General features: G+C 39.1%; 1 protein-coding gene across 2 annotated transcripts in view; it reads left to right on the plus strand.

Moving 5' to 3' along the window:
* The first annotated feature begins 4,683 nt into the window (after positions 1-4,683).
* TMEM71 (transmembrane protein 71) overlaps positions 4,684-26,529 on the plus strand; it is a 57,983-nt gene continuing 36,137 nt past the window's right edge. For both annotated transcript variants that reach the window (XM_069081314.1, XM_069081313.1), the window contains exons 1-5: positions 4,684-4,851; positions 5,024-5,145; positions 8,552-8,627; positions 13,702-13,762; positions 18,909-19,121. In XM_069081314.1, coding sequence (XP_068937415.1) covers positions 8,588-8,627; positions 13,702-13,762; positions 18,909-19,121 — 314 coding nt within the window. In that variant the 5' untranslated portion in view covers positions 4,684-4,851; positions 5,024-5,145; positions 8,552-8,587. The remainder of the gene's footprint in view (positions 4,852-5,023; positions 5,146-8,551; positions 8,628-13,701; positions 13,763-18,908; positions 19,122-26,529) is intronic.

Consider the following 26,529-nt stretch of genomic DNA (forward strand, 5'->3'; position numbering starts at 1 on the left):
CACACACACACACACACACACACACACACACACACACACACACACACCACAAAACAAAAACAAACAAACCACCACCACCACCAACAACAAAAACTGCACTTCCAAGGTACTAGGGAAAGAGAGAGGCTTAAGTACCTTCCAGTCTTGGCTGGAGAAGAACTTGATATTAGCAGTGTTCCCAGTCAGGGAATCATAAAAATGAAGAGGTTACCCATAAAGGGGTCTAGGATTGCTCTGGAGACCCCAAAATACCTACATGCCAGGTCCTGCCAAATGAATTCAACTCAAGTTTTCTCAGCCAAAGAAAAGTAAAGTTTATTAAAAGTTCACTTGTATTGGACACAGAGTAAGCCTGTGCTAGGTCATTCTATGATGCTTTCACCATTCTATGGCACTCTCACAAATACGGAGACAAGATGGGGTCTTATATACAGAAGGTTGTGGGAGGAATCTAGGGGTGGTCTAGGGGAGGAGTTTGGGGAGGGTCTTCAGGAGGAGTTAATGAGGTCAATGAGTGATTAAGGGTGGGAAGTTGCTGGAGGCCACCTGGAGACCACAGACCATGGTGGGCTAGGCCAATTGAAGGGTAGATCACACTTTGATAGGCTCAAGGGTGGGAAGTATAGTAATAGAAGCTTGGGCTCTGCCACAATGTAAGGCTTATTGCCTCATGCAAATGTCTCATCAAATGAGATGATGTAATGTAATGCCAAAAGAAGGCAACTTCCCAGGTTCAAAATACCAGCATAGGTGCTCTCTATTTTATTCAGTGACAAACCAAGAACAGAGAAGATCAAAACATGACATCATTCAAAATACAGCATTTACTAAGTGTGATTAAATAATCTCCAAGTACTACCCCACCCCAGGACCTTCCAATCATTCAATCAATTACAAAGTCTCAGTTCTAAATACTTCTCCACCCCTAGGCTATACCTTAATTAAGTCCACCACAAAGCCTCTCTTCTCAAATGGAGATTAGTTTCCAAACATAGGTGAAGTACCTTCATTTGTCAATCACAGAGCACAATAAGGTCAAAAGTTCCCCACCCCTGGATCCCAATTGAATCTACCCCAGAGTTACATCAAGTTTAAACACAGCACTTAATACCCAAATGGAGGTCTTTTCTTCATCTTGACAGGAGGCAAGTTCTCAGCAATCTTAGTTCCTGGGGAGACAAGGCTTAGCAAGGCCATAAGATACATTGCCAGTCCCTTCATGAATTTATCCTCTGTCTGTAGAACAGTCCTAGAACCCCTGAACACATTAGCAAAGCCCTCTCCCAGGATTTCTGTAAACATACAACAAGAAAATCCTTCTTCAGGGCTTCTGAACCAACAGAAAGGCTCCCAGACCCCTGCAACAACAGCACTGTCCTTCACCAGTGGACAGTATCCATTCTGTCTGCAGGACAGTCTCCAGACCCCTGCAACAACAGCACTGTCCCTCACTAGTGGACAGTATTCACTCTCTGTCTGCAGGACAGTCTCAGGCCTTCTTAGCGAACAGCCAGGTTCCAGGACTTCTTCAACAAAAGGACTGTCTTTCACCAGTGGACAAATCTGGCAAAACAACATCAAAACAGACAGACAAAGTACCAGCAAAACAGCCATGTCTCCTCAGTCCTTGGCAGCTCAGGGGGCAGGTCTCAAAAGTCCAGGGCAATTCAAAGCGGCCACCAGCAATTCTCTTAGTCTCTCTCTCTCCACGAGGTGCTGCTTCCAAAAAGATCTTCCGCCTCTCTCTAGTGTCTCTCCAAATCTACATCACCAGCTCCTCCCAGTTCAGGACTTTCTTTTCACATCAACAAGCCCATCCCACAGGTGGGATTAACAAACTCTGGGTTTTAACACAATCAATTTGAAAACCAAGCCAATACAGGGGAATCTTTAATTGCCATTACTATCACAGATGATTTAATCAGAGTTCAAGGACTCAAGGAGAGCTCGAGGGGGCTCCCAGAGCCCATACCTCATTATTCATAACCTACCTTTCTAACTTCACTAAAGATTTCTGGCCTACATGAATCCTCTGCTCCAGTCACTGTTTATACTTACATATTATTTCTTCTTGTACATGACATGTCCCTACTTTCATATTTTTGCACATGTCATTCTTCTCACCTGAAATGTGCAGCATTGCCCTTCCCATCTGAAGGCTTTATAGCTTTCAAGATCTGGTTCAGTTAATTCCTCCTCTTTTAAGTCTTCCCTGACAACCTTAGCTCATAGAAATACCTCCCTTCTCTGAAATCCTAATACTATCTTTACCATCCATTTGGTACTTAGTTTATACAGCCTTATAATATTAAATATCTTTTGTTATGTGTATACCTTCTGCCTGCCTAGTTGGTCTAATGCTCCTTGAGGGCAGATACATTATTTTGTATGGTGCCTATCACATAATAAGCACTTAATTAATGGTTCTTGATTTGTTTACTTTTTAACCTCCTACTTAAAAATATCAGTGGCTCCTCATCACCTCCCAAATAAAATTCAAGCTTTTCAATTTGGCATTCAAGACCCTCCCCAACTATCTTTCCATCTACCTTTCCACCCAACATTTTCAGATTTATTTCATGCTATACCACCACCTTCCCTGCCCTCCCACTCCCCTAACTCCCATCATACCCCTTGCATTCTTATGCACTGGTCAGGTTGGATAACTCCGCCTATTTCCCTCTTCTTCCAATATGCATTGAGTTCTCTATTACACCTTTTCTCTGGCTATTTTTCCAAGCTTGGAAAACCTTTCTTCTTCTTTTCACTTGTTGAACACACATCCTTCCTTTTAGTTTTGTTTTTTTGCTTTTTGGAGGGCATTTGGGGTTAAGTGACTTGCCCAAGGTCACACGGCTAGTAAGTGTGTCAAGTATCTAAAGCCAAATTTGAAGTCAGGTCCTCCTGACTCCAGGGCATGTGCTCTTTTCAGTGCACCACCTAGAGCCCCTCATCCTTCCTTTTAATTCCAACTCAAAAGCTATCACCATGAGAAAAATTTTCTTCTTGATTCCTCTGGTACTCCGTATGACATTTTGTAACTATTTATCACATTTATATAATATACGTGTATTAGAGCTATTTTGCCTCCTCATCACCCTATTAGATTATCAGTTCCTTGATGGAAAGGACAGTGTTTAAGTTTTGTAGCTCCTTCAGTGCCTAGCATAGTTCTCTGTACCCGGCAGGCACTTACTGGTTTTGGGGGGTTTTTTTGTATGCTTCCAAACTGAGTATAGAGGTTTGCACAGAGTATGCACTAAATCAATATTTTTAGTTTTAATATGCTTGCAAGACAGCTTGGCATAATGAAGATTGAGCAAGCCAGCCTTCAAGTCCTGACTCTGACACATACTACCTGTTTGACCATGGTTAGGTCACATATAGTCTTAGTCTCCCCCTGGCAACCTTCTGACATTATAAATCACAGAGCACAGACACTAATTCATTCCCTCTTCTCCTTGTCTCTTAGAATCCTTATTTTCTTTCCAAATTCAGCTCACATATCACTTTCTACAGGAGATCTTTCTCTATACCACCAGCTACCAGTCCTGACCCTGCCCTAAAATTTGCCTTGCACTTTCATTGTTTTTATGTATATGTGTATGTGGTATCTCTTTCAATAGGATGCAAACTCAAGGGCAAGGACTGAAAACCCACCCTTCCTCTTAAATCCAACTCCAAAGCTATCACCATCAGAAAAGTTTTTTTTCCTGACTCCCTTAGTGTCCCATATAACATTTTATGAGTATTTATTGTACTTTTGTAAGATAGGTGTATTACAACTATCCATCATGCTCTCTTATCACTCTACTAGATTATCAGTTTCTTAAATGGCAGGGACCAAGTCTAATTTAAGTTTTGTGCTTACAAAATATTTGTTGATAGATTGGTTAAAAAGTTGACAGTCTGGATAAATGAAGGACATTTCTACACAGAGTTCCCAAAACTTACAAAAAGCACAAGTCCATATCTTCACTCACCCCCACCACAAAATTTTAATATGCTATATATTTCAATGAGCAGTTACAGATTCAGTAATTCTTTCAATAAGTTTTCATGAAGGTTTTTTTATTGTTCACAAAAATGAGATTGTCCTATTATTTGATAGACATCGAGGTGTTAATTGGAGTTATTATGGAAATATAAAAACATGAGCAGCTGTTTTCTTTGTAAAGCTCAGGGCTCTGTGGTTCAATCTTGTTAATGGTCATCAGGATTTTCAAAAGACCAAGCTATTGAGGCTCCAGCTAGCCTTAATCTCATCATTATTCTCCAAAGAGAGGTTATTATTAATAATAAAAAACCCTGTGAAATTATCTGAATACTGAGCATTGACTGGTAGCAATCAGAAATAAATAAAGAGGTGCAGAAATAAGAGATATAATTGAAAGCTTTGTTTTGTTGCATCCAAAGTGAGAGAGAGAGATGATGATGAATTAGTTCAGAAAACCCTAATTAGAAGGACAGTTAGCTGTATTTCTACTTATATGTGTTAGAATGTTAGTTCTATCTATTTCTAGCTAGCCTGGCATGTGGACAACAATCTCCACCCCCTCTCCCTGGACAGCATCCCTCTCCTTCCCCCCTTTCAGGATTGTTCAGGAAACCTAATAGTGAACTTGAGTGTGCTCTTCAAAGCCAATTCTTGTGATGTGAGACCCGACAGGAAATGTGACCTCATTCTGCCTCCCTGCCTTCTGATTGCGTAGACTGTTTTTGAAAGGAAACAAGTGGGTCAGAGAACTGCCTTCCTTTCCCAAGACCTACAGACTGTTCTGTCCGAGAAAGCAGCTGAGGGAAAAATGTTACAACCTCAAGAGAAGCTTTTGGGGATGGCAAAACTATAGTGTATGTGTGCACATGTGTGTGTGTGTGCATGCATGAGTGCCTGTGTATGTGCATACATGAGTGCCTCTGTGTGTGTGTGTGTATTTGCTTCTTTTAATAGGGGAGAGGAGTATAATTCATCTTGCTTGCAAGATGTCGGTACCTGTTGACATTCTGATGCCTTTTTCAACAGAAAAGCAGCCAATTCTAGGATTTCTCCCCTGACTGTCAGATCTGGGAAGCCTTGAATTGCAGTCAATCTTTTATCACTGTCTGTGGAAAGAAGACCCTCGGGATCCCCTTCAGCCTTACAACGTATGAACCAATTTTTTCTTAGAGGGACACTAATCATTTCAAGAGCCTGTTAGAGCAGACTTTTTTTGTTTTGTTTTGCTTAAACAGGTTTAGAAAAGAAGACTTAATGGTTAACCAATTCTAGATCAAATGTATTTCAGTTTAACTGTACATGGCTACAGAAATGTAGTGTTTGGAGCAGCTTGCTTGCTAGCTACTGGATGAGCTGTTAAACTTAAAATTCAACTTAATTATTAGTGAACAAGAGATTAAAATGCATCAATTTGAATAGTGCATGCTTAGAACTAACCTGATCCAAAACCAAGATATAGCTTTATTTTTATGTTCAACATCTCAAACTAATTAATTTCTGGTTTTAATTACAAATATGTTAAAGGAATTTCAGGGGTTTACTCCTGAAGTTAATTAGTAGATTGTGTTTACATTCCTTGGCTTGCTTTGCTCAAAGTAGAAAACTTTTAAGCACTATATAAACGTGAGGAAAGCATTACATAAATGTTTGTTCTTAGTATTATTGTTGTTTTTAAAACATTCTTTCTGGTACTGTGGGCCTTGTTTGATTTTGATTATTGCAGTCATACAAACAAAAATAAACTAATGCTACTCTTACATTATTACACTGAGAGGTAAGGTAGCAGAATGAGTAGAAAGCTGGCCTCAGAGTGAGGAAATCCTGGGTTCAAATTCTGCCCCTGAAGCAGACTACCTACATGACTGAGCAAGTCACTTAACCTCTGAGTGTAGCAGACAATTATCTAACATGGTAAGATGCAACTAAATTTCCAATGTGTACTGTTAGATTAAGTTTCTCTGTGAGAAACTTCATACATTTGAAGTCATAGATACTGGGAGACTTAAGTTCAGATATCCCCTCTGGTATTTATTACTAGCTGTGTGGGCGCTGAACAAGTCACTTAGTCCTGTCTGCCTCAGTTTTCTCATCTGTAAAATGAGCTGGAGAAGTAAAGGGCAAACCACTCCAGTATCTCTGCCAAGAAAATTCCAGATGGGGTCACAAGGTGTTGGACATGACTGAAACAAATAAATGATTTTGATTATTGCAGTCATACAAACAAAAATAAACTAATGCTACTCTTACATTATTACACTGAGAGGTAAGGTAGCAGAATGAGTAGAAAGCTGGCCTCAGAGTGAGGAAATCCTGGGTTCAAATTCTGCCCCTGAAGCAGACTACCTACATGACTGAGCAAGTCAGTTAAACTCTAGATGCTCCAGACTTTTCCCAGGACATATATAGCACTATGGAATGCTGGATTTGTAGTCAGATGACCTGCAGTCGTTTCCTTGTGTTGGGCAAACTATTTCATCTCTCTAAGTCTCAGTTCTTCCTCTTTAAAATGGGGGAATTGGACTAGATCACCTTTAAGGATTCATTCAGCTTGAAACTTATGATCCAATAAGTCATAGGACTGCAATCTGCATTGGTAGAGAGACTGTCTACACCAGGAGTTCCTTATATGTATTAAATCACAGTTCTTTTAAAAATTCATGCATGCTATATTAAAATAAGAATAAGAAACTAACATATATGTATTGTCATACTTTGTCACATATACACATACATTGTATGCACATATATGTTATGCATGTGTGCACATGTGTGTATATACATACAACCTATGTACATGGTTTGTAAAAACGCACATATATTACAAAATAGGTAAAGGGCTGGTTTCCAAGTTCATGGCCTGGGTTCAAGTCTTGCTTATGTTACATAGTACCTTGTGTGATCATGGGTAATTGTTACCAGCTGCATTCTCTGGCGGTTCTCAAAGAAAAAGTTACAGTGGGGGTCTGTCCACACTGAGATTTTTCCATCGGTTTTTGATAAAAATCATCTGAGCAAAACAAAAAAAAAATTAACAATCCAAAACTGCATTCATATAGTACTTTAAAATTTACAAAGGATTTTCTTCACAAAGACTTTGAATTTGGTAGTACAGGTATTATTCCCATTTTACAGATAAGGAAATTGAGTCCTTGAGCCTAGTCCTTCCATAATTCCCCATGTGACCTTGGACAAACACATCAGGTTTGGCAACTGAGTTCAAATCCTGCCTCAGACACGTACTAGCTATGTGACCCTGGGGAAATAATTAAACCTCTTTTAAACTCAGTTCTCTCACACATAAAATGGGCATAATGATAGTACCTGACAACTAGGTGACGCAGTGGATAGAGAGCCAGATTTGGAGTCAGAAAGAATAATTTTCCTGGGTTCAAATCCGGCCTCAGACATTTACTGGCTGTGTGACCCTGGGCAAGTCACTTAACCTTGTTTGTCTCAGTTTCCTCATCTGTAAAATGAACTGGAGAAAGAAATAGCAAACCATTCTAGTATCCTTACCAAGAAAACCCCCAGTAGAGTCTCAAAGAATTGGATATGACTGAAATAATTGAAAAAAACAACAAACTAATAGTACCTATTTTATACTCCACTTTGTAAGGATCAAATGAGATAATATATGTAACACACTTTGCAAATCTTAAAGCACTATATGAATATTAGCTCATTCTTATATTTCTTTTGCTGTTGTCATTCTTCTTAATATTAGTGTTGTAATTATATCACATTACCAAGGTTCACTTTTTTTCATTTGTAAAAAGAGGGGCTTGGACTATACCTTAAGTCCCTCCTAGCTCTAAGCCTCTTTTTTTTTTCTAAAGGTGAATCATACTACATTTAGCATCCAACAGAATGTAGACGTTTGCTATATGAACATCAACTGAAATTCCTATCATCTATATGCTTTTGCTGGCATTTCTTCAGTAGTTGAAAAGATTGAAAAGTAAAATACAAGCACCTGTAAACCTGTGAACTGTATTTATAAAAACATTCTGTGATGTGTATTGTCTGTCCTTATTCTTAGGAGTACAGCTCTGCTCAGGCCATTTATGAATGCTTATGCTGACACAAAACACATGAAGGCTCTGGCATCTCTTGATATAGAAGTATGCATGATCTAGGTTGCTGTACAAACAACACAGGCCCATATCCAAATATGGTTTGACAGTTTATAGCCAAGATGTACTGAAAAAAAAATGTAAACAGCTATTTTCCAGCGTTACTATCTTCAATATTTGTGCATGGGCTTGCCTGGAGACTTTTTAACTTATGTATTTAAAGGAGTAGCTATCACATTTTGAATCAGTTTATTGCTTAAATTAAAAACACACAAACACACAAAATTTTCATGAATTGAGTAAAGCCATTAGAAATTTATTCTAGAATTGCAAAATTTGTAAAGGTCCCCAAGCACCCTCTAATCCCGTCCCATCTCCAATCTTATAGATGTACTCTAGAGCAATTAGTAAATGCCATCTGCTTTTCTTAGGATTGTCATATTTTTAATATGCATCTACCTTTTCTTAACCTCTCTTGCAGACAATCTGTGAAGTTTGTACAAGTGGCCTTCCCAACATGTACCACATCTCTCAGCTCACATCTACACCAGTAGCAAGTAAATGTCTGAGTTCTGCTCAGCACAATTATCTCCTGAAAGATTCCTTGCTTTGATTTTGCTGATACTTGTGCCATTAACCATCTGTCAGTGGTTTGCATTTCTTAAATGCTGGGTATGCTTTGTCAGTGAATCTGACTTCATTTCTTTCTTTGAAAGAAATGCCAAGTTGTTGGTTGTTGTGGGTGTTTTTGTTTTTGTTAGGTTTTTTTGCTTTCAATGAAAAATATCATGATTTTTTTAGATGTCTGTGCATAAAAATGAGAAGGAAGATTGTTTATCAGCAGCAATTAAGATGCAAAACTCTAAGCATGGGGAAAATGCTGAATGATTTTGATAGCTACTTGCAAAAACAAGGGCGTTGTTCACATGGTGGCTGTTTCAAGTTTCTTTCTTCCTTCCTCTTATTTTTCCCTCCAACCACCCCCAGTTTTGTTCCCTCCAACTTACCCAGCCCTATTCGAGTCTTCAGATTCTCTTCTTTGGCATGTTTTACCTTCAAATAAGTTGAGAAAGTTCCACTAACTAGATCTAAAATATACCTCACTGTCACTCTTTTCTCCATTGCTACTTTACAAATCACATTATATCTATAAACATTCTCTATCTGCAGTCATAGTGGAATGGACATCTTTTGCATAATCAAAACTGGCAAGGATCCCAGAACTCCTCCAATCCAGTCCTCTGCTTCAAATCTTATAGATTGAAGCCAGTTGACGTCCAAGTTGCCTGAAATGCAATTAGTAAATACCATCTGCTTTCTTGTGCTTTTTCTCTTTTGAATATAAATTTATCTGTTTAAAAACATTTTTTATAGACAGTCTGGGAAGCTGGTCTTGCCATTATCCACAAATCCACCACTTCAAGGTTCACGAACTCTGAAAACCCTTTTTCTTATCACAATCTGTTGTCAGTTCACCCGTCCCTCTGTCTTGCAATCCCTAACCTAGTTCTTCATCTTTAATGTGACTTCCAGGTCCTTCAGCCCCTCAGGAACTCCCCAGGCCATCACCTACTATTGATCACTGATTACACTATCCTCAATTCCCTATCTTGACCATGTGGTGAATTAGTTGAACACTACAATGGCCATTTCTCTTGAGTCTCTTGTCCCCTTCTTCTATCACCAGTCTCACGCTGCCAAGCCTCCATCTTAGATTACTTTTACCATCCACTTCCTTCACTCTTGCTCATTATGCTGCTAAATGAAATTGGAGAAAATCATGCAACCATGCAGAAATAATTCACTACAAATGCATGATACATAATCTCAAGTGGGCCCCAAGGCAATATTTTTGCACCTTCCTAATTTACTTACTATCTCACCAAACTGGCTTTTCCAAATCTTTTCATTATTTAGCATTCCCTACCCCCATACTCTCAGCTCAGAATCTTTCATATTTTACTAATAAACATGAGGCCATCTGCTGAGAGCTCCCTCTTTCTCATTCTTCTCATCTCACTTTACTCAGATACCCCCTTCACCCCTGTCTCACTTGAAGAGGTGGCCCTACTTGCCAAGACAAACCCTGATGCTTGCACAAATGATTCCATTCCATTCTGTCTCTGAGAATGCTCTATCATTCCTACTCTCTTACTTATATGTAATCTCTCCCTGTCTACTGGCTGCTTCCCTACTGCCTAAAATATGTTCATGGCTCTCCATCCTCAAAGAAACCTTCATTTTATCTATCCATCTCTGGCAGTGAGGTGGTACAGTAGAAAGAGCTCTGGACCTTGATTCAGGAAGATCTGAATTCAAATCTAGCCTTAGACACTGACTGGGTGACCTTAGGCAGGTCACTTAATTTCTGTTTGCCTCAGTTTCCTCAATTTTATAATGGCCATAATAATAGAACCTACTTTCCAGGGCTGTTGTGAGGATCAAATGAGACAATATTTGAAAAAGTGCCTGGCACATAGTAGGCACTTCATAAATACTAGATATGATGTGAAGAAGATGATGATGATCCCATATCACTCCTCCTTTCTGTGGCTAAATTCCTCCTCTCACTCTTTTCTTAATTCTCTGCTATCTGGCTTCCAGCTTCATTATCCAACTGAAAGTGCGTTCTCCAAAATATTTTGCGAACTCTTAATTGCTAATTTTTTTCTCAGTCCTTATCCTTCTTGATCTCTCTGCTGCCTTTGCCACTATTGATCATTACCTTCTGACTATTCGCTTTTGTCTAGGTTTCCATGACACTTCTCCATCCTGGTTCTCCTCCTACCTGTTTGACTGCTCCCTAGTCTCTTTTTTGGATCTTCACGCAGGTCACCTGTTAGTGTATTATCCCCAGGGTTCTGTTCTAGGCCTTCTTGTCTTTTCCATCTATACAATTTTACCTGATAATTTCATCAGTCTCTATATGCTCAATCATCACCACCATGCTGATAATTATCAAATAGACTTATCCAGCCCTAACCTCTCTGCTGACCTCCAGTTTTGCTTCTCCAACTGTCTATTAGACATCTTAAAGTGAATGTCCCCTAGATGTCTTAAACTCAACATGCTCAAAACCATCAACTCATCATCTTTCTCCCCAAACCTTCTTCTGTCCTAAACTCCCGTATTACTTTTGAAGATACCACAACCTTCCCAGTTACCAGGCTTGCAACCCAGGCATCATCCTTGATTCCTCACTCTCTTACCTCCCCCCTCCCCAAATCCAATTGCTGTCAAGTCCTGTTGATTTTTCATTAGCAGCGTCTCTCCTGTGTGCCCCCATTCTCTCCTCTGATGCTGACATCACCATGGTGCAGGCCCTTGTTACCTCATGCCTAAACCATTGCAATCACTTCTGATGGTCTCGCTATCTCGTGTCTCTCCCCACCACAGTTACCATCCTATCCTCAGCTGACAAATTGGTCTTCCTTAAGTGAAAGTCTGATCATGTCAATCCTCTATGCAACAAACCCCAATAGCTCCCTGTTGCCTCAAAGATCAAATACAAAATCCTCTATTTTGCTTTCAAAGACCTTCACAGCTTAGAAACCCACCTCCCTGACCTTTTCAGTCCTCTTACTCCTTATTCCTCTGTAATGGACCTGTCAACACAGTGACCCCGGGATTCTTGCTATCACTTGAACAAGGCATTCTGTCTCCTGACATTTGGCATTTTCAATGACTGTCTTTCATTCCTAGAATTCTCTCCCTTCTCATCTCAGCATGCTGGCCTTCTCTGGCTCTCTTCAGGTCTCAGCTAGAACTCTACCTTTCACAAGAAGCCTTTCCCAATTCTTCTTCATTCTTGCACCTTCCTTTTATTGGTCATTTCACATTTATCTTATATACAACTTGTTTGAACATAGTCGTTTGCATATTGTCTTTCCCATTAGACTATGAGCTCCAGAACAACAGGGACTATTTTTTGTCATTTTTTGTATCCCTAGTGCTTACACAGTGTCTGGCATATAGTTGACACTTATTAAATGTTTATTGACTGACATGTATGTATGATGGAAATGCATGTATATACACAGAGACATATATGCTTGTATGCATATGCATGTGTCATATTGACATGCTGTGTGTATACATGTATCTGTACATACACACTGTATGTATATGGACATATATTGTGCATGTGTACATATATTTACATATGAAGATAGAGCCAGATTCAAGCCCTGTCTTTGATACATTCCAGTTGTATGACACCACGGTCACTTAACTTGTCAGTGCCCTATACTATTCTCTAAGACTAAAATTTGCAGAGAACTCACTGATCTGTATCTGTCCTCAATCAACAATCAACAATCAATCAATCAACAAGCATTAAAAAAAAATTCCAGGCACTAAGTGCTGGACTTACAAAGACAAAAGGGAAATAATCCCCTTCTTCAAGAAACTTGCATTCCACTGGGGGAGACAACAAGTATATATATATATATATATATATATATATATGAAATTGTATATTAATGTCTTGGAAATTTCCCACATTGATGACAGCACAGGTCCAGACATCTCTATATCAAGTTAAACACCTACAAAAACCACTTTTAAAAAATATCCACAATTATAATTGCTTATGTTCATGCCGCACTTTTTATAGCACTTTCCACCTTGGAAGGTAGGTGGTAAAAGTATTATTATATTCATTTTACAGATGAAGAAACTCAACTTCCCTCTGAGATATGATCTGGGCTAGCTCAAGAGGTAGCATGGTATTAAAGGGGAAAGAGTTCCTGACCTGAAGTCAGGAGGAACCTGAGTTTGAATGATGCTTTTGGCAAACACAAGTCACTTCACTTATTTCTGGGGCTCAGTTTCCTCATCTGTAAAACAAGGATGATTATAATATTTTGTGTTTTTGCCTCACAGAGTTGTCAGGAGGAATAAATGAGTCGAAGTGTGTAAAGCAGTTTATTTAAATGTCAGCTATTATTATTAGGAGCCTAAAGGAAAGGGCTATAGACCCAACCTTCTGATACAATTCATTCCCCTTTCCACCCACGATACCACACTCTGTTAGTCATATAAATCATAAATCACTTATAAAAATAAAAACCTACTTTTCTAACCTTCATTATTTTGTTTTACAACAAAATGTCTTTAATTTGCCCTAAGGGTGGGGGGGAATCTTTGGCAGACAATTTAATTTTGCAAATTATCCACCAGGCTAAATACACAGGCAAGTAAATAAATTAAGCAATAAGCATATGATGAATTTAGGGTTTCCCCTTCTCACAAAATGTGATCTTCCTCTATTTCACAGATCTCTGTTGGGTAGTAATGATTTATTCATGGCCCCTCTGGCCCTCATGAATTTATCTCCAAAGGAAAGCTGTACTCAGAGACTGAAGAGTAATAAACCCCAAGAGACAGACAAAACACCCAAGGACATAGTTTATTTCTGGCTGCTGGTTTCCAGATGCCAGGGACAAAACTGCTATTAGAGATTAATTTTTAAACCCCATCTGACTTAAATTTGGCTCTGTGGGTGGGACATCAGGCATTTGATTTTTACCGACCACATGTACAGAGTTTCTAGTGTTTAGCATGTTTTTCTGTTTAATCAGGCTTGCTGGTTTTTTCTCCTCTTTTCTTCTCTCTTGCGTATTTGCCTAGGTTCTCCTGGACTGGAAAGAGAATCAAGTGGAACTCTATCACCCAGATGCATTTTCCCAAGGTATTCTGGCAGGCTGTCCTTTTTCTATAGTCAAGGCAATGCCAATTTCAACTTGTAGGCCTGGTTCATTTATTACCTTTGTTAATCATTCAAAAGGAAAGTTCTTTTGAATGATTCACCTATGTTTGGGGAGGGTTTATGTCTTATGGGGTTTTCTGGGCCATTCTCTTTTAGATGGTCCCAAGTCAGGGTATGGAGTCATTGTGAATGGTAATGGAGGCTTTTAACTTGGTCCATTGCGTATCTTTGAGGTAGTGAGCTCCTTGATACAGGAGCTATTTGGGGCATCTAAGAAGTTCAAGGGATACAATAAGCTAGATCTGGAGTCAGGAGAACCTGAGTTCAAACCTGGCTTCAGACACTTAACTGTGTAACCCTGGGCAAATCACTTAACCTCTGTTTGCCTCAGTTTTCTCATCTGCAAAATGGAAATAATTATGATACTTACCTTCTAGGGCTGTTGTGAAGATCAAAATGGGATAATAATCATAAAGCACTTTACACAGTGCTTCACACATATTCACACACATATAAATGTTTATCATTATTACTAAATTATTATTATTGTTAAAATGCAAAGATCAGGTGGCCAATAGTCAGACTTGTTTTATAATAGATTCATGCACTGAACTTGGAATCCAAATCCTTATTTTATGCTCATGGGTAAGCTTCAGTCTACTTGTTTGTAAAATGGGGATAGTTGCCCAACATACTTCATCAAGTTGTGATAAAAGTGTTTTGTAAATGTTAAATCACTGTAGAAATGGGAGCTATTTTTATGGCCTCTGAGCTCCTTTTTTTAAGATTCTAACATTTCATACTTCTTTGTGCTTTGCAAGCTCCTTGAGAGCTATTGTGTTTTTTCAGTCATGTCTGACTCTTCATGTACTCCTTTGGGGTTTTCTTGGCAAAGATACTGCTATTTCCTTCTTCAGTTCATTTTATAGATGAAAAACTGAGGCTTAAGTGACTCACCCAGGGGGCACAGCTAGTAAGTATCTGAGACCAGATTTGAATTCAGTAAGACAAGTCCTTCTGACACCAGGCTCAATGCTCTATCCACTGCACCCCCTAGCAGCCCCCTCACTGAGAGTAGATTGTTTTTTTTATTTTGTCTTTGTATAGCCAGCACTGAGCCTAGTGTCCTGTCCATAGTGCACTAAATGTTTATCAACTTCAAATATTTTGGGTTCCTGTCCTGTCACATGTTAGTCACAACTTGGATAAGAACACATTCACATGACACATTATGTCTAAAAGATTCAACATTCTCCAAACAACCTGGTGAGGTAGGTAGTACAGAAGTAATTTGTTAGCCCAGATTGAATGGTAGCTCACATTTATAGGACATTTTAAAGTTCTAAAAATTTCTCCCTTACAACAATCCTGTGAGGTGTTGTTAGTCAGTCATTTCAGTTTGTGTCCTACTCTCTGTGACCCCATTGGAGGTTTTCTTGGCAAAGACATTGGAGTGGTTTGCCATTTCCTTCTCCAACTCATTTTCCAGATAAGGAACTGAGGCAAACAGGGTTAAGTGACTTGTCCAGGGTCACATGTAAATGTCTGAGGCCAGATTTGAATTTAAGTCTTCTCGACTCTGTCCACTGCACCACCTAGTTCTTTTGGGCAGATGATGATGCAAGGCTTCAGAAAAGTTAAATGATGTATTTAAGGTTAGAGACAGAAAGGGGCAGAGTCTCAATCAATCAATGCACTTTTATTGAGTATATATTGTACAGCAATGTGCCACGCACTGGGTATACAAAAAGAGGCAAAAGACAGCTCCCTAAGCTTTCCTCGGGTAGCTTACCTTTGACTCGGAGCCTAGTGATTGTCTGACCTATCTCTGTTGTGTCCTAGTGGAAGGGGGAGAAGGATAGATCTGAGAAGTGGCCAGACTCAAAGCAATAGGAAACACCCATGTGATAGGGTGCTCAAGTTGAAGAAATTTAGGGTGGGGTAGTACTTTTTTTTTGTTTGTTTTGTAAGCCCCTTGGAAGCAATTTGCTGAAAACCATCAGCTAAAATTTCCTCAGATGGTTAAGGCATATACAAGGTTGGAGTCAAGAGATTTCAGAGTTGGACAGAAGGGTGTCTCTTGGGGATACAGTTCAACTGAATTGTTTAATATTCTAGGGAATTAAAACAATAACAACAACAATAACAACAAAACATCATTATTGTAACCCAGAAACTGGAAGTGCTTACAGCCAAAAAAGGAAAGAGAATTGTAAAAGCATTACAAAGAAAAGGCACTAGGGAGAATCTGACCTTGAAATTTTGAATGACATTAGAGATGGAAATGGAGTACACCATACGCAACATGGCACATGAAGTAGATAAGGGTGAAGGACGTCAGAAAGACCTAGGTTGAATCCAGGCTCCGATATTTCCTAGCTGTGTGGACAAATCAATTAATCTCTCTGAGTCTCACTTTCCTCAACTAAAACAATAAAGATTAAAAAAAATCTCTTACCTCCTACTTCATATGGTGCATTTATGAGTCTTGAATGATGTAATGTATGTAAAACAAAATTTAAAGCACAATAATCATGTAAAGTGTTACTGTAGCTGACAAGGCACCCCAAGAGGATTTGTGCTATTTTTAAAGTTTTAATACTCAATAGCTTAAAAATCCATAAAGACTTTAGGAAGACCCTGCATAGGGCTCTTAAGGTTTATAAAACACTTCTTTTACAACAACAATTAGGTAGTGCAAGTATTATTACCCCCTTTTTAAAATAGCATCAGTAGGCTGGACTTAACCAGGACTGTTTTCTCTAAGCCTATGGCTATTTTTGGATCTATCCCACTATCATTCAAACCTCAAGGACTTACCCAATAGAATGCAAAATATTACAACTAATGGGTACATGGAACATATTTAACAATTCAAGAAAGTGACATTGTCTCTAGGCACTGACACCAGGTCCTCATCTCCTCCCAATTGAACCATTGTAATAGTCTGTTGATCAGTTCCCCTGCCTCAAACCTCTGTCCACTCCAGTCTGTCCTCCAGTCAGCTGTTAGACTATTCAGTCAATTTCAGTGGCTCTCTATCAACTCTAGGTTCAAATATAAAATCCTTTGTTTGGCTATCTAGCCCCCTTCTAACTTTCCAGTTTTCTTACACATTACACTCCACCTTGTACCCTGGGAATCAGTAACAATGACTTCCTTGCTGTTTCTTGAAGTTTATTCTCCATCTCTCAACTCCAAGCATTTTCTGTGCCTGCAAGTGATTCACTTCTCATTTCCATCTCCTGGCTTCCTTTAAGTCTCAACTAAAATCCTACCTTCTGCAAGAAATTTTCTCCTGATCCCCCACTAAAATCTAGTTCTTTCTCTCTATTGATTATCTCCAATTTACTATATGTGTGTGTGAGTATGTGTATACATATATCTACAATTTACCATATCATATACATGTGTGTATATATACACATGTACATGTTAAATTGGAGATATATACACATACATATATGTGTGTATGTATATATCTACCCAATTTACCATACACATATGTGTGCATATGTATGTGTGGGTGTGCATATATGTATACATATATATACACATATATACCCTTTTTGGGTACATAATTATGCATAATTGTTTGCATCTTGTGTGCCCCATTAAGCTATAAAGTCTTTGAAAGCAGGGGCAGTCTTTTGCCATTCTTTGTACCACTATAGTTCATGACACATAATAGACACTTACATGCTAGTTGACTGACTGACAAACTACTGGCATTGTATAATTGGAAAGACTAGCACTCAGGACAAAGCACTCAGAAGACCTGGGTACTTGTACCCCCTTCCTGTTGATATGACCAATAACAATTCCTTTTTGAGACTATGTTTATTTGTAAAAAGAAAATAACAATATCTGCACACCACACAAATAAGATTGTTTATTTTCAATGACACCTACCCCACTGCTAGTATTTATAGAGTCATGGATCTAGAGCATGAGGGAAGCTCAGAAAGCAACTAGTCTAAATCCCTCATTTTCCATGTGAGGGGGAAACTGAGCCCCAGGGAAGCTGAGTGAATTAGGTCTTAAACATCAGAGGTGGAATTCGAACCCAGGTCTTCTGACTCTTTTTCCACTGTCATGAGGATACAATGAGAGGGGAGACCTGGAGTTGAGAGGCACGACTTCAAATCATAGCGCTGGTGTGTTACTAGCTACGCACCAAAGGTCAAGTCCCTTGACCTCTCTGATACTTGATTTGGTGATGTGAAAAATGGACCACTTTTCTAGAACTTGAGGTCAATCAATTTTTGTTGGACCTGAGGTCAGAAGACTTGGCTTAGTTGCTTGACTCTGACACTTGTTAGCTGTATGTTTGGGGTAAATCACTTAGTTCCCTCTTCTATAAAATAGAATAAATAGTTCTTGCAGTGTAAGTTTTACAAGATTATTATGAAGATCTTATGAGATTGTGTATATAAAAAGTGAACGATGCCAATTCCACTTGTTACCATTCTAAGAGGCAGTATTGCATAGTGGATAGAGTCCGGGACCTGGAAATTTGAAGGCTTGGGTACATATAATGCCATTGATACTAATTAGCCATGTGACCATGAAATCTTCTAGCCCAGAGTGGGAGAACCTGTGGCTTTGAGGTCACATGTGGCCTTCTAGGTCCTTGAGTTCTGCCTTTTGATTGAGTCCAAGTTTTACAGAACATCCTTTTATTAAGGGGATTTGTTCTGTGAATTTTGGATTCAATCAAAGGGCTGCATTCAAGGACCTGGAGGGCCACATGTGCCCTTGAGGCCAGAGGTTCTCCACCTTGCTCTAGCCTCTCTGAGACTCAGTTCCTTCTGTAAAATAGAAGTAATGGAGTACAGAGTACCTTGAAAAAAGTACCCTAACTGCAAAAAGGGAGGGGTTGCACAAGTGTCCTTGGGGCTATCTCTGTCTGGGATCAGTAGCAGAGACTGTTAGAAACTGCTGATCACAGCAGAAATTCTCCAGAATTTACCTTGGTGGTAGGAGATGATTAGAAATTACTAGTCAGAACAGGCTAGGGGTCCCAGAATTCCCCAGGGATTGACAAATGCCAAATGAAAGAGTTTATCTTTGATCCTGGATGTTCAGGTTAGAGATTCTAAAGGCTTTCTTTGCCCTTCCTCTCCAGCTATGCTTATAATTTTCTGGATGGCAACACCCCACTGGAATGCTGTTCCACAAATCCCCTGACGGGTTCCCATTTTATTTGCCGCCGAAGCCCCCGGCTCCTCACCAATGGCTATTACATTTTGACAGAGGACAGCTTCCTTTCTGATGAAGATGGTAACATCACCCTGAGTCCCACTCAGACAAGTGTTGTATACAAAGAGAATTTGGTCAGGTAAGTCAGCGGTGTCCTATCTCTAGGGTATCATGACAAGGCTATGACAATCCCAGCACACGTGTTTCCAGGGCTTCAATATTTACAATGCACATTCCTTCCAAACCAAAGTAGCAATCCCATTTTTCAGGTGAAAAATGTAAATTTCAGAGAAGTTGAGTGAGTTACACCAGATCACACAGCTAGCTGAAGAGGAAATATGGTGCAAGGTAGAGAAAGCTTATCTTGTAGCTAGGAAGAATGGATACATGCTGGCTTAGCCAAGTCATTTGTGTCCTAGGCTAGTTGTCTACCGTGTGTGTGTGTGGGGGGGGGGGGGAGCGTTTGAAATAAGCTTGGAGGGATGTAGGCTGATCCTAAAGGGGTATATGTATATAATCTACCAATGGGAGCGAGGCAATATGTGCAATATCCCACCCTCCTCCTTCCTGAGCCAGTTCTAGGCTTGTTTCCAAAACAATTGTACATCTTAAACACTCTCCAACTCTGACCCCTCCCACCTCTGACCTTCCATTGTTGTGTAGAGTGGGCTTCTCCAAGCAGTTATAACCTACCCTAAGACAAATATATCCACAGCACTTTCACAGGAAAATTTCTTACGGCCCCAACTCTCCCCCTCACCCATCATCTCATGGCTATAGCTAACATTACTCAGAGGTAGGTCCTGAATTCTGGGACGTTGACTTGACGTAAGCCTGGAACATTATTTTTATTTTTCAATAGGGAAGAACAAGTATCAGAGGGTGAATAGGCAAGTATAGGACATGACCACATTAACTCCACCCTCTCCCAATGGTACCCCAATTTGACCCATCCCTCAGGTTCACACTCTTGATGTTATCATGACTCCTCAATTTTCCTCATCCCACACATCAATCAGGTGCCAGATCTTGATGTTTCTGTCTCCCTAATATAACTCACATCAGGTTCTTTCTCTCCACTAACCTAGCAATCACCATGCTAGGTTAGGCGTTTGTTATCTCTCCCTCTACTACTACAATAGTCTCCATGATGGTCTTCCTGCCTCAAGTCTTTCTGCATGTCAGGATATTCCCTCCTCAGACACCAAAGTGATTTTCCTAAAGCTTAGAACTGATCATGTGACACTCAATAATCTTCAATGGCTCTCTATTTACTCTTAAGATCAAATAATGACTTAATCTTTATCTCATCCTTTAAAATATCTATTTTTGTGTAGTTTAGTGTAATACATGGATATAATTTAAAAATAAGTAACTATAAACATTTTGAGGGGGTATGCATGATTTTTTTTTACTGACAGGAGTTTGTCATCAAAAAAGTTCGGAAACCATTGCTCAAGGTAGCTCTTTAAGAACATATGTTTTAGAGAAGGTGTTAATCTGAAAGGATAGAATAAGTTTCCTTGTCTGGGAATTCTGTATATAGTCCAATACCTATCCCCACTTTTATATACTGTCAGACTTGGGATTTGAACTGATGTCTTTCCTGACTCCAACACTTCAATGTCCCTGTAAATCATATTATTTAGATAATGCTTGTAATTGTGATGCTTTTTCTCTCTTTTAAGTATCTGGTAACTACTTAAAATAAATATTTTTCTTCTTTTCACATATGGTTTGCAGAGAACTAGAAAGAAGAACATGGTGAATGTTTGGAGGCAGGTGGCAGAGAGGATCGTCATTCTATAAAATAAGATATATGACAGTATCCATGTAGTCAGAAAGGCAGGGTACCTAAGTTGTAAGGTGTGATGGTAAATGGGGAGATCTTTCCCATCCATTAATAGGCCCATGTGACCTGCTTGAGTCACATGGAAGCCTGAGTCACATGAGTCTGTGGTGGGAGGAGCTTACTGAGCAGGTGGAGCAGGAAGTGTGGAGCAAAAAGTGTGGAGCAAGATGGATGGAGCACAGCCCAGAGGAAGCTGGTCAGAACAGTTAGAGCTGAGGGAGAGAGAGGAAGCAGGCAGTGAGCTATGAATGTTCATTTATGGGAAGGCCATCACAGGGGGAAGGCATGGGGATGGCAGTGCCCTCTGAATTGTTATTATGTATAGATTTCTTTGTTGCTATGATAGTTTTGGTTTTCTGGTGTTTGAATAAATATTTTGTTTCTGTCTTCCATGTGGAGAGTCTGTTACATTTTGTGATTCAGAATTATGCCAACATATTCATATGCCATAGGCACTGTGAATATCACACTGGTGCTACATAAGGACAGCCAGTTGGCAGCTGCTGGCTGTAGTCTAAGGAGTATACCCACCTCCAGTCTATATTGGGGGCTACCTATAACCAGAATATGACAGTGGTGAGAAGTAGGGGTTTACTCTAGCTGCCTGAGATCAGCCACCATAAGACTGCTTGTACAGAACCCTGTAGTGATAGAGGAAGAAGAGAGTCTACAGTTAAGGTCATGTCATAGCAAAGTCACATTTCTGCAGGGCTCAGGATTCTGAGGCATTTGTCACTACATCTGGATATGCCCTCCCCACCCTATGTGTTCCAAGGGAAGTCATGTACCAGCCCAAGGTGACATGGCAGTGACCATGCTAGAGGGATGAGTGGTGATGAACTGTGTACCCAGGCCAGCACCAGTCATGTCTTTGACAATGCTTTTTGGGCCTTTCCCTTTCCCCTAGAGCATTTAAGGGTCAAAATTCAAAGGGACCTGATAGTGAAAGATCAAAGATTCTTTGGGAAAAAAAGGGTGAAGTCAGTTAGGGTAGAAAAGTCTGACCAATAACAGTAATTGTCTTCAGACATATCAGTTAGTCAGTAAGCATTTACCAAGCACCTACTATGTGGCAGGCATTGGGCTAAGTATACATAAACGTTATTGGATGATCAGCAACTCAATAAGTTCTTTGTCACTGGAAGTAACAAACATTAGAGAGTAAATTTGTGCATCAGGCAAGGTATTAGGCTAGATGACCTCTGTCTTTGTTTTGTTTTCTTAATGAGAATAGTAGCTGGCAGCTAGGTGGTACAATGCATAGTGTTGGATTTGGAGTCAGGAAGGCCTGAATTCAAATCAGGTCTCAGACATTTGCTAGCTGTGTACCCTAGTGCAAGTCACTTAACCTCTCTTTACCTCAATTTCTTCTTCTGTAAAATGGGGATAATAAGAGCATTCATATTCCATAGTTGTTGAGAGAATAAAACAAGATAATATTTATAAAGTGGGCAATTAGGTGGCACAGTGGATAGAGTGTCAGGCCTACAGTCAGTAAGACTTATCTTATTGAGTCCAAATCCTACCTCAGATACTTACTAGCTGTGGAACCCTGGGTAACTTACTTAAGTTTCTTTGCCTCAGTTTCCTCATTTGTAAAATGAGTTGGAGAAGGAAATGTCAAACCACTCCAGTATCTTTGCCATGATAACCCCAAATGGGGTCACAAAGAGTTGGACATGTGTGCATGACTAAACATCAACAATAAATTTATAAAGCGCTTCGCAAACCTATAAATGTTAGCCATCATCATTATTTATGTAAAGTTTGCAAAAAGTTTCATATGCATTAGTTCATTTAAGCCATGTTTATCAAGCATAAGTTACAACTACCATTCCCCCTCCCCTCACAATTTTACAGATGAGGAAACTGATGTTCAATGACTATTAGTCATTCCCTTTGTGTTAGAGGTAGAATTTGAGTCTAACCTTTCCTAGTTCCAAGGCCAGACATCTTTTCCATGCACCATCCTGTCTTGCTACTCAGTCAAATAATGAGTCAATCAGTCTTAGATTCCAGGGAGCAGAAATCTGAGTCTCTGTGGCAAGGACTGCTAGATGTTACAGTATTGAAGGCAGCATGGTATTATGGGAAGAGCCCTGGGCTAAGAGTCAGGAGACTTCAATTCTAGACCTAATTCTTCTACTACCTATTTTTTGCCAATCAATCAAGAAACCAATATACATTTATTAAGCACCTACTACATGCCAAGTACTGTGCTAAGCCCTGGGGATACAAAAAAGAGGCAAAAGACAATCCCTGCCTTAAGGATCTTGCAATCACTTTACTTCCTGGGTCTCAGGTTCTTTAGTGAGAAAAACTTAGAAGCTGCATCAAATGCCTGCTAAGATTCTTTAAGTTCTAAACATATGCATTGGTTATGAAAGAAGGGTGAACAATTGCTATCCATTGTAGTCTTTCTAAACAGCATCAGCTTTCATATGTCGTTTCATTAAATCTAAGGATTCAACTGAAATTTGAAAGAGGTAACCTTAGAACAAATAAGGAGAAATATTACTTTATGCCCTGAAAAGTAAAAATATAAAGCCTATTACCTATAGAAAGCATGGTAGCTTAAAAATATGAAGAGATTCAGGAAGGATTTAGATTAATTACAGAATAATAGAATTTTAGTACCAGAAAGAACCTTAGAAATTTAATACATCCTTCTTATGGAGAAGAGATCCATAAAAAAGGAATTAAGGCTGTTTTAGGGTCCATTTAAATTCATATTCAAAATCAACATGCATTAAGTCCCTACCAGTTTGTGAGAACCTGAACCAGCTGCTGGAAATTTTTTTTAATTTTTATTTTTTAGGTCTAGACCTCTTATTTCATTGATGTGGGTACTTCCTCCTCAGGAAATTCCTTCTAAAAATTCAGTCCAATAACTATTCTGAAACCCATAGTTTTAGAGAGAGGTTGTTAGATATTTACTGAGATGTTAAGGTATATGCCCAAGGTCATACAGCCAGTGCATGTCAGAAGTGGATTTGTACCCAGGTCTTTCTGACTCCAAAGTGAACTCTCTATTCACTAACTCTCTGGCACTGAGCATGAAGAACTCCCTTCCCTCAAAAAATTTACTATGGGAAATACAACCCAAATTTGAAGAGGGAGCAACCTTTTACAAGAGAGAGAATCAGGTAGGGAAAGCCCAGGGAGTAAGAGGCAATTTAGCTGAGCATCAAGGGATGATAAGGATTCTTTCCTACATTGCCTCCAACTTTTGTCATTTTTTCTGTCATATTTGTCAATCTGACAGGTGTGAGGTAGTAGCTCAGAGTTGTTTTAATTTGCATTTCTCTTATCAATAGTGATTTAGAGCATTTTTTTCATATGACTATAGGTAGCTTTGATTACTTTGTCTGAAAACTGCCTGTTTATATCCTTTGACCATTCATCAGTTGAGGAATGGCTATTGTTTCTATAAATTTGACTTTTTCATGTTTGAGAAATGAAATCTTTATCAAAGAAAAAAATGTAAAGTTTGAATGCATGTCAGTTTAGTTCAAGAAAGGACTTCAGTACCTTGTACCTTAACCTGCCAGGTGATCTTTAGAATCTTCCTAAGACAATTCAAATGGAAGTGATTCAATTTCCCGGTATGGCACTCATATACCATCCAGGTTTCACAGGAATACAACAATGATATCAAGCACAATGACTCTGTATTCTTTCAGTTTGGTAGGCAGCCTAATATCTTCTCTCCCACACTTTTTTTTCAGAGCCCCCCCAAACATTGACCTAGCCTTAGCAATGTATGTGTCAGCTTCATCATCTATATGTACATCTCTGGAAAGTATATTGCCAAGGTAAATGAACTTATCCATAGCATTCAAAATTTCTCCATTCTTACAGAGAACCTCTGTTTTCTTGTTGTTAATTGTCAGGCCAAAATTAGCACAAACAGCAGAGAATCCATCCATATTCTTTCTCATCTCAACCTCAGAGGCTGCATTGAGTGCAGAATCATCTGCAAACAAAAAGTCATGCATCAACTCTCTCTCCACTTTAGTCTTAGCTTATAGCCTTTTCAATGGATACAAAAGAAACATGCAGATTTTTACAATTTTTTAAATAGAAGATCATATCTTTCCATGCCTATTGACTGAAAGCTGTAGAAAATACTCAAGTTTACTCCTTCTTGTTTTTAAATTTAAGAACTTTTACACTCTCTTTATTTTTACATAATTGAATATATATATCTCCTTCTCCTAGCCAGCAAGCCATGTCTTATAATAAAGGATAACAAAGAAAAAGAAAAAAAAAACATTTCTGCAAAACAAATCAACACATTAATGCAGTCTGACTGAACATGCAATATTCTTTTTTTTTTCTTTTTGGAGTAGGGCAGGGCAATTGGGGTTGTGACTTGCCCAAGGTCACACGGCTAATAAGTGTGTAAGTATATGAAGCTAAATTTGAACTCAGGTCCTCCTGACTCTAGGATCAGTGCTCTATTCACTGTGTCACCTAGCTGCCCTGATGCAATATTCTTTATACATAGTTCCTCACCTCTCTAAAGGGAGGTACACTTTTTAAAAAATCTCTTTTCTGTGGCAAAGCTTAGTCATTATGATTATACTCACTGTGTTGTTTGTTGATTATTAAAAAAAATATAAGGGGCTGAGGAAAGGTTTCATGTTGAAGATGATATCTATCCAACAATCTTCTGATTATCAGTATTAAATGAGTCATAAAACAATGAGAAATATCTTTGACAAAGGTCTTCTTATTTGCCACAGGAGATATCTTTTACATGGAGTCTAAATAAAGAGAAATTCCTTACAGGTGATGAGTTAATCAATTCATCTTTGTACCTTTGCCCTGGGGGTGAGCTAAGTTGTTTGGTGATTTAGTGAGTGTAAGTTCACTTATATCCAATAGTCTCAGATAAGATCATGCTTCCTATTTCATTCAGGTTTCTGCCTGGTCCATCTTGTCATCTGCCCTGGCCTTGTCTTTTTTGCTACCTTGGGGCAAAGCTGTCTTGATTGGTGATTGAATATAAACTTACTCAACCCGCTATATATTCAGCCAAGCCCAGACCAGACTATTGTCTCATCACATCCTACCTCATTCATCATCAACCCAGGCTACCTATATGCCCCTTCCCCTCTTTTCTCTGACAACTCCCCATTCCCCACATTTTATACCTCTTAAGCTAGGCACAAAAATCAAATTAATATTATCATTCCTTCTTGAAAGAGTGTCAGTTAACTATCCAATGTATTAATTTACCATCCCCATGACACCTTAGAACAAAAAGCCTTTACCTGATTTCTGTTGTTATTCAGTCGTTTCAGTCATGTTTGACTCTTACATGACCCCATTTGGAGTTATCTTGGCAAAGATTCTGAAGTTATTTGCTATTTCCTTCTCCAGCTCCTTTCATAGATGAGGAAACTGAGGCAGATAGGTTTAAGTGACTTGTAAGACTTATAAGAGTCTGAGATCACACTTGCACTCATGAAGATGAGTCTTCCTGATTCCCAGTGCACTATCGACTGCGCCCTGACCACTAACTACCCTGCCACCAAATACGTGTTATTTCCACCAATTAGAAGGCAAGCTATTTGAGGACAGGGGCTGCTTCACTTTTTGCTTTTGCATTCTCAGTGCTTATTATGGCATGTCACTAAGTATGTTTAATAAATGCTTTTTCATTGACTGATTCATTCATACATGAAGC

This window comes from Petaurus breviceps, unplaced genomic scaffold (genome assembly GCF_028583685.1).
Source record: "Petaurus breviceps papuanus isolate PSGF00001 unplaced genomic scaffold, PetGlider_PUasm1.0 98, whole genome shotgun sequence".
Taxonomy (NCBI): Eukaryota; Metazoa; Chordata; class Mammalia; order Diprotodontia; family Petauridae; genus Petaurus; species Petaurus breviceps.